Here is a 13,217-nt window from a genome sequence, read left to right on the forward strand (position 1 = left end):
CAGATTATGGGAAGATTGGTGTTATATCAGATACAACATCCCCATCTGCCTTCAAGGGGGTTGCAATCTAGTTGGATTATGAGCTTCTCCGTCCAAGATACCCATCCTGCCTATCTGTGGCCTCCAGAATAATGCCATACACATCTCTAGTTATCACTTGAAATATCTGAAAACCCAAAGCAGGCAGCTGGGGGTTTCTGCCCTTTGAGAGGAGATATAATCTAACAGAAAAAGGGAGTCAGGGAAAGGGCTGGAAAGAAATCGAGGTTCTAATTGACAAAGGGTCGCCTGCCAGCAGGCAGCTGCTGTGTTCCTTATGTTCCCAGCACTTAGAACTAAAGATGAAGATAGGAGGGAGAGAGTTGCCTTGGGAAAGGCCAAACCACTGCCCATATTGGCACCTCTGGCTTAAAAGAGAGCAGAGAGCTTGGGGATGGAGATGGGGTCGGAGGGTGGTTGATTCCAGGTCGCAGCCCCCGGGCACCCTCAGACCCCTTCACACTCCCAGGACAAATGACAATTTTATAGATGCTATTCACACTGACATTTCTCTACCTAGAAGAAATTATCTCTTAGGTTGTCACTATCCTAAGATAGATTCATTTTCCATTAAGAAAGACAGGAAGTCGATCTGTCCTTCCAGCTAAAAGGCAGAGAAGCAAGGGTGCAGTAACAGACGCCAAATATTCTTTTCTATTCTTCAGGTGATTACACTGGGCTTTGGCAGAAGGGCTGATGGTTTGATAAAAGTGCCCCTCTCTTTCAAATGATGTGTGTGCTCTCTTTCAAATGCTCCTGGAAGGAGCATTAATGACGCACGGAGGTCTGCCATTCTGAGCAGAGAGGGTGGGGAGTTGCCTTTATGTTGGCCTCCTAAATCTTTAACTTGCCTCGAAAATGACTTTCCTCCTGGTCTGCGTGCTGTGGCAGTTCCAGGAGAGCTAAATGGGTGTTTTCTGACACTACTTCCCGGCTCCTCCCATTTCCCTTTATAACCAGCTTGATTGCTCCACAGACATTATGCCAAGCAGATCTTGGGCCCTGAAATAACTGACCATAACAACATCCTTTTCACGTGGAGGAGGGGACAGTGGCGGCAGAGGGCAAGGGCCTCTCCATAGCTGCCTGGGAGCGGACAGGACAGTTCTGCCGCGCTGGCCCCACCAGGCATACAAGAGACGGGATGGGTTGCTAAGTCCCCTATCCGGCTGGCTGATCACTAGCTCCTCCCTTTCTATTGATTGAGCCTTCTTCCACCTGATTTTTGCTATTCCTTTGTCTTTTTCCGGCCATAATAGGTTTTGGGTTTTTTTGTTTTTGGTTTTTTTTTAAGATTCAGCATGGGAATTCTCATTTTGGAGCCAGGTCCACATCAATGAGGCTTAGTTGAGCACAGATTTAATGTTATTCTTCGTTGAGAGAGCACCCTCCAAAAAACAGACTAACACCGCCTTCTTTGAAAAAGCTCCTTAGGAAGAAACAATTCAGAAAAGGTTAAAAAGCTAGACGGAGGGAAAAAGCCAAGTGCCTGGGGGGAGCAAGTTCTTTCTGTTGTCTTCTGTGACTTCAAAAGTACTCCTACTAGGAATGGCGTCCTTTGAGAATCTGTTCTTTTGCTGCGTGTTCCTGGGAAACAGACGAGAAGCTGTGTTTTGTCTCTCTAGCCACTTCTTGTTAGTGTTCAGCCGTGCTTAGCATCTGCTGGCTGTTTGTTGCCGAGATGTTGGGGTTTTTCCCCCCATAAAGGGTGTCAAAATTCTCAAACTCCTTTCTTTACCTGCTTGAAAAGAACCCAGGTCCCCTAAATTCAATCCAAAGTGATTTTCTCACCCAAATGCCCCTTATTTCTTCCTTCCAAAACGAAGAAATGGCCATTTCTCTTAGAACTCTCAATTATTTAGACTTAAAAAAAATCAAGAAAACTAGTTAAATTAACGAATTAAATTCAAATGAGATCAAATGGGAAATGATACGAGAGGGGCATTTGCATGGAGGTCGAAACACATTGGCAAGGACAGAAGGTGGCTTTATCTGTGATTTCTGTTGGCGCACCAAGCCTCTTTCTAGCTGATTCCGACTCTCTCAGCCAAAAAAAAAAAAAAAAAAAAAAAAAAAAAAAAAGAAAGAAAGAAAAGAAAAAGACCCTCTCGCTTTCTGGCCAATTCCATTCTCCTCGGTAGCTTTTGTTTCTAAGATCAGGTCTGGCCCCAGGCAAAAGGGTAAAACAGGTAAAAAAAATTGCTGTTTGGCTTCCCTCTGGTTATAAATGCAGAACTGGTGATTCAGGAGTCTGCAGTTAGGAGGGGAGTGTTGAAGCCTTAGGTGATGATCCTGAGGGGAGAAAGTGAAGGACAGAGCCTTCAAGGAGTCTCGCTTATTACTCCACAAACCTTCATCGGATGTCCCCTAAGCCGGCCCCGTGAGTAGACTCTGAGGCTCCAAAGGTACGCCTCGGCCGGTCAAGAGAGCAAATCCGGGAACAAATGCCAGAGAAGGAACATGCCATAAGGTAGGAGGACCCATGGTCTTCAGGGTCAAAGAGCCAAGGAAAGAGAGCACATCGTGCAAAAGGCTAGTGGGGTCACATAAGCAGTTAATGTCTGAGGGAAGGACTTGGAATTTGGTGACCAAGTATATAGTTGAAGAAGCGATGTCAATAAATCGGAAGGGTGGGGAGTAGAAGGTAGATCACGGGTGTTTTATAAGGACGAAGTGGTGTTAAAAATCAAGACATGGTAAAGGTGTATTTACTCAACAAGATTACAGGTAATAGAGAAAGATGTCGTATGGTTAAGAAGGTAGCAGGAGCAAAGAAGGTGGGAGGGGCGGGGTTTGTCTCCTTTCTGTCTGTCAGTAAACAGAATTACCTGAATCTGATTTTAAGTGAATAAGACCAAGTCATGGTTTTCAAATGACAGCAAGCATTCAAATCACCTGGAGGGCCACCCAAATCCCACCCACAGTTTCTTATTCCATATATCTGGGATCGGGCTTGAGAATTGGCATGTCTAACAAGTTTCCAGGTGACTCTGATGCTGGTGGTCCAGGGAGCCACCCATTGAGAACCATTGGGATAGGTCAAGAAGGAAAAATTAGTATAAGAATAAATGGAGCTGATTTTTTTTTAAATGTTTGTTTGAGAGCGAGAGAAAGCATGAGCTGGGGAGGCGCAGAGAGAGAGGGAGGGAGAGAGAGAATGTCAAGCAGGTTCCGTGCTGTTAGCACAGAGCCTGACCTGGGGATCCATGTCACAAACCTGATCGTGACCTGAGCCAAAATCAAGAGTCAGACGCTTGACCGATGACCCACCCAGGCGCCCTGGAGCTAAATTTTAAGCAGAGACAAAAGAATATGGGATTCAAGGAATAAGTGGATTAAATCTTAGAAAGTTCAGGGGCGCCTGGGTGGCTCAGTTGGTTAAGTGTCCGACTTTGGCTCAGGTCATGATCTCATGGTTTGTGAGTTCAAGCCTGCGCTTAGGATCTTCTGTCCCCTTCTCTCTCTGCCCTTCCCCCGTTTCTCTCAGAAATACATAAACATTAAAAAAAAAAAGAAAGTTCGTTTGCTAAGAGATGGGAGTGAAAGAAGGAATAGGTGAATCAGGGTGCCTGGCTGGCTCAGTCCGTAGAGGATGCGACTCTTGAACTTGGTGTAACGAGTTCAAGCCCCAAGTTGGGCGTGGAGCCTAGTTAAGAAAAAATAAAATATTTTTTATAAAAGGAATAGGTGAAGGCACAGCAATATGTTGAGAAGAAAAAGGACACAGACGATAGAGCTCGTGTCAGCTGGCGCCCATCTTCTCAGTGAAGAAAGAGGCAAGATCGCCCGCACAGATGATGGGACTGGTAAGGATCAGGGACCGCAAAAAGTTTGGAAGAAGCATCACTCACAGACTTAGAGGAGAATCAGCTTTTGTGTGATAGATGATGGATTTAACTTCACAATTGGGGAGGTCTGAGATGCTAGTGAGCATTTTAGGTAGATTTGGTCAGCAGACTGTCGGCTTCAAGAAATACATACTTTCTGAAGCTCCCCTGGGCTACAGGACATCCTCCACAAGGGTGAGGAGTTGTGCCTGCTTTATCTGTTGCTCACGGCTTCATCCCCAGCACCAAGAGTAGTGCTTGGCACGGAACGGGCACTCAGATATACACTGGAGGGAACCTGAGAGGGGTTGATTGTCGTACCTAAAAGTAGTGTATAGCAGAAACCTGTACACGTCTATAGAGTTAGGACATTATGGTGGTTAAGAGTGTGAGTTCTACAAACATTATCAGCCATAGCCAAATTATGGAAAGAGCCATAAGTCCATACGGCTCTTATGGTCTTTGGTCCATAAGTCCTTATGGTCTTTGGCCATAAGAGCCAAAAGTCCATCGACTGACAAATGGATAAAGAAGATGTGATATATATATAAATAGATATTACTCAGCCCTCAAAAAGAATGAAATCTTGCCATTTGCAATGACATAGATGGAACCAGAGTGTATTATGCTAAGCAAAACGATTCAGTCAGAGAAAAACAAATACCACATGATTTCACGCCTACGTGGAATTTAAAGAAACAAAACAGATGAATATTGGGGAAAGAAGAAGAAAAAGGAAAGCAAACCATAAGAGACTCTAACAATAGAAAAAAAACTGAGGGTTGCCAGGGCAGAGTTGGGAGGAGGGCTATATGGGTGATGGGCATTAAGGAGGGCACTTGTGATGGGCTATGGGTATTAAATGTAAGTGATGAATCACTAAATTCTACTCCTGAAACCAATATTACACTATATATTAACTAACTAGAATTTAAATAACTTGAAACAAACCAGAAAAAGAGTATGAGTTCTGAAATCTGAAGACCAGGATTCTAATCCCAGACCTCAGTTTCTCCTTCATTAGCATGAGGATGATTAGTTTGCTGTGAGAATTAAATGAGATAATATATATGAGGTGCTTACACACAGAGTAAGCAGCGAATAAATGGTAGCTGGCTGTGTATTATCTGCATTTCTCTTTAAATTAATTAAGATGTGTTTTTGAACCAGTTTGAGTCACCATATGGAGCTCAAGGTAGTAAAACATTTCTTTGAAAACATCTTCTATCTCAGAATTCATCATTATCTCCCCCCTCACTGGTAAGGATATTGAGATATAACCCTATGTAACATAGAAAAAAATGATCCTTGGGGTGCCTGGGTGGCGCAGTCGGTTAAGCGTCTGACTGCAGCCAGGTCACGATCTCGCGGTCCGTGAGTTCGAGCCCCGCGTCAGGCTCTGGGCTGATGGCTCAGAGCCTGGAGCCTGTTTCCGATTCTGTGTCTCCCTCTCTCTCTGCCCCTCCCCCGTTCATGCTCTGTCTCTCTCTGTCCCAAAAATAAATAAACGTTGAAAAAAAAATTAAAAAAAAAAAAGAAAAAAAAGATCCTCAAAATTGGTGTGTTCACTTCATATCTGATGGACCATCCAAAAAGCTTTCCTTAGAAGCATTTTTCTAGGTATGCATTTTAAGGCCTGGCTCCAGACTAAAGTCTATTAAACCTACTACTGTTGTAGAAGAACAGTTGTGGGGGCGCCTGGGGGCTCAGTCCATTAGGCATCCGACTCTTGGTTTCAGCTCAGGTCATGATCTCACAGTTCATGAGTTCGAGCCCCTCATCTGGCTCTGTGCTGACAGCATGGCACCTGCTTGGGATTCTCTTTCTACCCCTCTCTCTCTCTCTGTCCCTCCCCTGCTCGCACTCTCTGTCTCTCTCAAAATAAATAAATAAACATTTTAAAAAAGAAAAATCGTGGAAGACAAAAGAATGAAGTGTAGAAATTGCTAGCACCAAAAAGAAAAGGAGAGAAAAGAAAAGAAGAGAAAAGAAAATTTCTAGCGTCTTTTTTCACGGGATTAATATAAAAACATTGCCTGCCTTTGCCTGAGCCCATTATGCAGGGTACTACTGACACATTTATTTTATTGATCCAATACATGTGAGTGCCGCACTGATATTTATCACTAGACATGATGGTTTCCTATATAAAATCATATGTATTCTAATAACAGCTTTACCTTTGTTCTTGCCCATGCAGAATTCTTTCATCTTTACATAGATTATTTTCAAAAGTCAGCCACTTGGGGAGCCTGGGTGGCACAGTCGGTTAAGCGTCCGACTGCAGCCAGGTCACGATCTCGCGGTCCGTGAGTTCGAGCCCCGCGTCGGGCTCTGGGCTGATGGCTCAGAGCCTGGAGCCTGTTTCCGATTCTGCGTCTCCCTCTCTCTCTGCCCCTCCCCCGTTCATGCTCTGTCTCTCTCTGTCCCAAAAATAAATAAAAACGTTGAAAAAAAAAAAAAAGTCAGCCACTTATTTTTTAGTCATCTCTAGTTTCTTTGGTTTAAAATGCGTTGCAGTGACAGATACAAAAAAGAAACCCAGAAGATTGAGTCCCTGCCTTTAAAGAACCTATGTTTTAATAGACATGCTCTGAAAAAAATAATTCAAGAATAATAGCAAACACTCAAGTAAATTTTACACTGAGTACTGTGGTCCTGTGTTGCACCTCATGGTGGGGAGGGAGGCACAGAGTCTAGACTACTTTCTTGCCCCTCAAAAATATCCAGTCACATGAGGGAGATAAGACATAAGAGCATGAAAATTAAAATTAAGAAAACAAGAGTTAAGCAGTGATCGGGGCACCTGGCTGGCTCAGTTCGTAGAGCATGTGAATGTTGGTCTCAGGATCATGAGTTCAAGCCCCACGTTGGGCATAGAGCTTACTTAAAATAAAAAAAAAAAGTGGGGGGGGAGCCTGGGTGGCTCAGTTGGTTAAGCATCAGACTTTGGCTCAGGTCATGATCTCATAGTTTGTGGGTTTGAGCCCCAGGTTGGGCTCTGTGCAGACAGCTCAGAACCTGGAGCCTGCTTCTCTCTCTCTCTCTCTCTCTCACTCTCTGTCAAAAATAAAAATAAACATTAAAATAAGTAAATAAAGTTATAGAAAAAAGAGTTAAGCAGTGATATGTCACAAGGGAGTACAAGATGAGTTGCAAGGTAGCAGGAAAATTCTAAGAAAGAAAAACTGAGGCAGTTGCCATAAGTCAACAATAGGTTGCAAAGGACAAAAGGCCAAGCGGCCAGCCAGCCAGTGCCCTTTCCTCACCTTACCATCAAGTTAAAGCTTTTTACAACCCATTGAATGCTACTACTTTTCTGATCAAAGCATTGACAAATCAATCGGTTGTAGTGATCTAAGAGTTTATATTTCCACCAAGGAGGTTTAGTAAGTGGCAAATGAATAATGGAAATGCTATCTCTAAAAGAAAAAAAATTTTTTTTTTTCCAGAGGGCTGATATAGCTGTCGCTCCACTCACCATAACCCTGGTCCGTGAAGAGGTCATAGATTTCTCAAAGCCGTTTATGAGCCTGGGCATCTCCATCATGATAAAGAAGCCTCAGAAATCAAAACCAGGCGTATTCTCATTTCTGGATCCCTTGGCTTACGAAATCTGGATGTGCATCGTCTTCGCCTACATTGGAGTCAGTGTAGTTCTTTTCCTGGTCAGCAGATTCAGCCCCTATGAATGGCACTTGGAAGACAACAATGAAGAACCTCGTGATCCGCAAAGCCCTCCTGACCCTCCAAATGAATTTGGAATATTTAACAGTCTTTGGTTTTCCTTGGGTGCCTTTATGCAGCAAGGCTGTGATATTTCTCCAAGGTTTGTTTCCATGCCTCCTTGCATTCTGTGGCTGTGATCCATTCATGTACATCTGGCATTCACCCATCTCAAGTCCAGATTTCTTTCGTTTAGCATTCCATCCAATGACAAATTACCATCAAGCCATTTTGTGTGCCTGCGTCCATGAACTGAGTGTGTTACCGGTGTTGTTTTGAATGTCCTTCATGCATTTCTATAGTATTGTATATTTATACATATTATAGCAAACATCTGGGCTCTGGATAAAGGCAACATTGTCAGCTAATATTAATAATTCTCGGATAAAGCTAGTACTAAGCCTTGATCAGATCAAACAGGCATGGTTTCCTCCTTAACTGAGCTGAAACATTTTCTCATTCGTCTAGAGATTGGATCTAGAAAAAAATGGAAAGAATATAGAACTCTTCCTAAAAACCCTCCTACTTTCCCCTTTCAGTGACCTTTTTCACTTTGCTCTTAGACTGCCTACAACTATTCATTGTAGCATCTCACCCAAGTTTTAGAACTCAAACTATAAAACTACTAAAAGAAAACATAAGAGGAAGTCTATGTGATCTTGTATTGGACAAAGAATTTTCAAAACACAAAAAGAACAATCCGTTTTTAAAAATTCCATAAACTGGACTTCATTAAAATTCAAAACTTTGGCATTTCAAAAGACATCATGAGAAAATGAAATACAAGTCACAGACTGGGAGAAAACATTAGCAAATCATACATCTGATCAAGGACTTATATCCAGAATATATAAAGATCTCTTACAACCCAATATAAAGAAGACAACCCAATTTTCAAAATGGACAAAAGATTTGAATAGACATTTCCCCCAAAGAAGATATCCAAATGGCTAATAATCACATATAAAGATGCTCAACATCATTAGTCATTAGGGAAATGCAAATTTAAATCACAATGCGATATCTCTACATACCCTCTAGAATGGCTATAGTAAAAATGACAGTACTGAGTGGTGGCCAGGATGTAGAATGACTGTAGCTCTCATCCGTCAGTAGCGTGAATGCAAAATGCTACAACCAAATTAGAAGATGGTTTGGCGGTTTCTTATAGTCGGATACACACTTAAAATATGACACAGCAATTTCAATTCGCTATTCACTTAGGAGAAAAGAAAACCTACATCCTCACAAAGACTTATAAATGTTCATAGGAGCTTTATTTATAATAACCAAAAAGTGGAAACAACCCGAATATCCATCAGCAAGGGAATGGCTAAACAAAATGCGGCATTTCCATCCAATGGAATACTGTAAAAAGAACAGACTATGTGATTCCATTTATTGAATTCTATTTATTGAAGGCCCCATGTTGATTTACTCCATTTGTCCAGGATAGGCAAATCCATAGGGACAGAAATTACGTTAGTGGTTTCTGGGGACATAGGAGGAGCAGAGAGAAGCTAATAAGTAGTGGATTAGGGTGAGGCGAGTACGGCTGGGTACAGCAAGTTCAAGGGTCAAATTCAGTCTTTATTTAAAATTGTGATATTTGTTCATCATGGATTTTTTTGAATTGCGATTTTGTTAATATTGCACTAAAGTGTTATCTATTGTGATTAATGAGATTTTGGTACCCCTTTAAATTTTGTGCGTGGGGTGAATGCTTTACTTGCCTGCCCCCAGCACCGGCCCTGTCAGGATTAACTGCAGATGAGCATGAAGGAACTTTGGGGGGAGGGAAATGCTCCAAAACTGGATTGTGGCGATGGCTGCACACTCTTAAGTTTACTAAAACCATTCTTTGTACACTTACATTGGTGAATTTGATGATATGCCAATTTCATCTCAGTGAAGCTACTGAAAATATTGAAATGTGAGTGTCCAGGACCTCTCCCACTTAGTTTAAGTGTTAACTCACCTAAACAAAAAGTGTTGAGTTCATAATCACAGAATACTGTAAGCAAATGCAACATCTTTAAAATGGGGGGGGAGTGGGGTTTTTTTCTGAAATAAAAAGTTGTCATTTTGGTAAAATTGAACATTAATCCAAATACTGGCCAGAGTCCATTATACAAATGTATGGGGATTTTCATTTAGAATGTAAGGACTTAGAAGGTCACCCACTATGGTTTTACAGCATACTTCATTTTGAGATTATCCACTTGGAGCGTGAAGCATTTCAACTGAAGACTGGAAACATGGTAACCATCCTCTGTTTTCTAGTACAAGGTGTCTGGGGCAAGCCTCATTTGTCTAAGTCACACCTTTTGCCGCTCTCAATCTGCTTGGTTAGACTCTCCCAAATTCTTTCACTGCCCTTTCCTTTTGTGTTTACGTGTGTCATTTTGTGATACCACACGGGAGTTCATTTGTTTTGCGAGTTTCTTTTCTCTTTTTTTTTTTTTTTGAATGTTCATTTGGAGAGTAGGGTTTCCAAACGATCCGTAATTGAGTGATTTTTTTAACATGGCTGGCAATCTGTGTTGAGGCAATGCTGGAGAGTCATTAAGGCTGGAGATGTTACTGGTTTCTGTAAGTGAATTTTCAGAACTAAATTTGTGATAGCCCCACTGGAGTGCTGCATCCTACTCTGCATACTCAAACAGGACTCCAAAAGCTATTTGTTTTTAGAAGTATTTATGCATATTGCTTCATTAAGTAATAACTTAAAGATGATGACCTGAAAACGACAAGCTGGACAGATTTTTTTTTTTTGTAGTAGAATTTAAGCTGTGGCTCTTCTGTGGCACTGAAATATATCAAATCCTTTTTTTTTTTTTCAAACTCTTTGACTATATCCCTCAGTACAAAATACATTTTCCCACGATGAGTCAGTACATGTATATGTATGTAACAGAAGCTTCACCAAAGGTTACCCTTGCAGTGTGCCATGAACTTGGATATATTGTTTCATTTTGTTTTCTTTTTTAAGTTTTATTTATTTACTTTGAGAGAGAGAAGAGTGAGAGCGAACAGGGGAGGGGCACAGAGAGAGAACCCCACTGTCAGTGCAGAGCCCGATATGGGGCTTGAACTTAACAAACCATGAGATCATGAGCTGAGCCGAAACCAAGAATCAGATGCTTAACCAACTGAGCCACCCAGGTGCCCCTTATTTTGTTTTAGTTTTATTTTTTTAATATAATTTATTGTCACATTGGCTAACACACAGTGTGTAAAGTGGGCTGTTGGTTTTCCCCTCATTTTGTTTTATATGCTGGTTGCAACTCAACCCAGCAACGGAGCACACAGCCCATGGAATAACACTGGTCTGGAGAAACGCATGATCCTTCCTGTGCTTTTGAGTAATAAATGATTGGTCTGTACATTTTCTACCATATGAGTGATTCCTCCTTCAATACTGTTTTTTGTGGCCTTCAAAGGAAATTATATCTTTCAGCCTCTTGAAACAATTTTATGCTTTTTAGCATATTTATTTCTCCTCATCTTGAGAGCTCTAGTGGTTCTATATTTGTGCTCAGTTGTATACCAGAAAACTCCACTGAAATGTGCTTTCCTATTAACAGCTTTTGAACTTCCTGGTAATGACATGGCTGCGCCCTCAGATTCCCGGTTGCCTTGACTGCAACATGCCTGCGTTCCCCTTTACTTCTGTTGAAGGGCCCCACTTAGAATGCAGACTCTCCAGAAAGCCCCCAGTGCGAACATACACCGTACACTCTGGCTTGTCCCCCGATCGAGGCGATTCAAGGAATTGTAAGAGACCGCACTTTAAAGTACAACTCTCAACTGTTATAGCGGGAGGAGATGGCAGACAAATTCACCCCGCTGCTTCCGTTCCAGGGGGACAGTGACCTTCCCTGAGCTCCCCCACCTCGCCACGTAGGGGCACTTTCCCTGCGTTATCATACGGATTTTTAACCCTCAAGGCGCTGCCACAAGGTGGGCCTTGTACTTATTTTTAAGTTGAAGAAGGTGACGCTGGCGTTAAATAATTGGCCCATTCACGCCGCTGCTGGCAGAGCCAGTATTCAGACCAGACTCCAAGTCCACACGCTGTGCTCTTTCCGCTTCGGGCTGCTTTTCTCACATTGTAGACCAAAGAACAGGACCCAGAGAGAGAATGCGACGGAGGCCGGGGTCATAGGGGTTCGGAGGGCCAGTGGTACAAACTGTTCCCACCGGCACGCGCCGCCTCCCACTACCGACCTACAGGCGCGCGGCTTGGTCCGTTCTTTTCCTCGGGTTCGGGTCGCGTTCGTGCCCGGGAGCTAGTTTCCAGTCTCCCGACCTCTGCCGAAACCCTGCCCCTGCCCCGGTTGGTAAAGAAAGAGGGCAGTGAGCGCTCACAATGCTGCCGAGCGGGTGTTCCCCCAAAGTAAAAGAGCAGGGAATCGGCAATGAGACATCACGAGAAAAACCGAGCATCATTCTGTTTCCATCAAATACTGGTACGGACGGGGGCCTAGAAGCTTAAAGAGCCCACGTCGAGGTTCGGTTTGATAGTTTCAACCACTCCCGTTGTTCAGACTGAGCAATTCAGCTGGAGGCTGAATCGCGTTGCGAGAGGGTGATCCATGTGATGAGCTGAGGTCCTCTCCATATACAAATGTGTTTTTGGGGGGCAGTCGGGAGAAGAAAGCATAAGGACATTCCATTCAACCCTCTTCCCCTTGACGGGGGATGGGGAGCTAGGCCGCGGGTGCAGCCAGATGGAGGTAGCGTAGTGGTTAAGTACGTGGGTGCCGGAGCTCGGCTCACTAGATTCACAGTCGGCTTAGCAGCTGTGTAACTCGGGGCACGTTACTAAATCTGCCTGAGCCTCAGCTCCTCCTCCGAGAAATGTAAAGTGCAGTACCTGGCGACAGTAAGCTCTCGGTAAAGGTTAGCCACCGTCATTATTAAAGCGGCTGCTCTTAACTGCCCTGATTTCACAAACACTAACACTTAATATGGTGCTTGCGTTTGAGTCCCTGAAACTCCTTAGGAATACAGCTCAAATTTTAGCCAGTGCGGCATAGCTGATTTCTGATGAGAAATGACCAACAACCTTCCTTCCTGAATCCACAAAGTGCTCTCCTTAAGGATTTCACCTGGTGCAAATATTTTGACTGTATTATTCTATAATGGTTTACGGATGGTGACAGAATGTTACAGTTTTTTAATCTGAAATTTATTTCCTTTGTAAAACTTTGATAGAACCTTGCTAAGCAGTCTGAAGTGCAAGTCCTTCCAGGCAAATGCTCCCCCTGCTGACTTTCTTTGAAGCTGCAGGGACATCTGAGGGCTAGCCAAGTAGATGTGAGGATTGGGGGAATTCTGACCCAGAGAACGTGCTAACTTGAACCTGATTACTGTGTACATATTATTCAAAAGACACCACTCTTCTCTAACTCTTCAAGATATAAAATACTTCAGGGGCGCCTGGGTGGCCCAGTCGGTTAAGCGTCCGACTTCGGCTCAGGTCATCATCTCACGGTTTCGTGGGTTCGAGCCCCACGATGGGCCCTGTGCTGACAGCTCGGAGCCTCGAGCCCGCTTCAGATTCTGTGTCTCCCTCTCTCTCTGCCCCTCCCCCGCTCACACCCTGTCTCTGTCTCTCTC

At 43.3% G+C, this 13,217-nt stretch overlaps 1 protein-coding gene across 2 annotated transcripts in view; it reads left to right on the forward strand.

Moving 5' to 3' along the window:
• Window positions 1-13,217, forward strand: part of GRIA3 (glutamate ionotropic receptor AMPA type subunit 3) — a 267,194-nt gene that overhangs the window by 196,288 nt on the left and 57,689 nt on the right. For both annotated transcript variants that reach the window (XM_047844668.1, XM_047844667.1), the window contains exon 12: window positions 7,319-7,695. In XM_047844668.1, the coding sequence (XP_047700624.1) occupies window positions 7,319-7,695 (377 nt within the window). The remainder of the gene's footprint in view (window positions 1-7,318; window positions 7,696-13,217) is intronic.

The sequence above is a fragment of the Prionailurus viverrinus genome, chromosome X, assembly GCF_022837055.1.
Source record: "Prionailurus viverrinus isolate Anna chromosome X, UM_Priviv_1.0, whole genome shotgun sequence".
Lineage (NCBI taxonomy): Eukaryota > Metazoa > Chordata > Mammalia > Carnivora > Felidae > Prionailurus > Prionailurus viverrinus.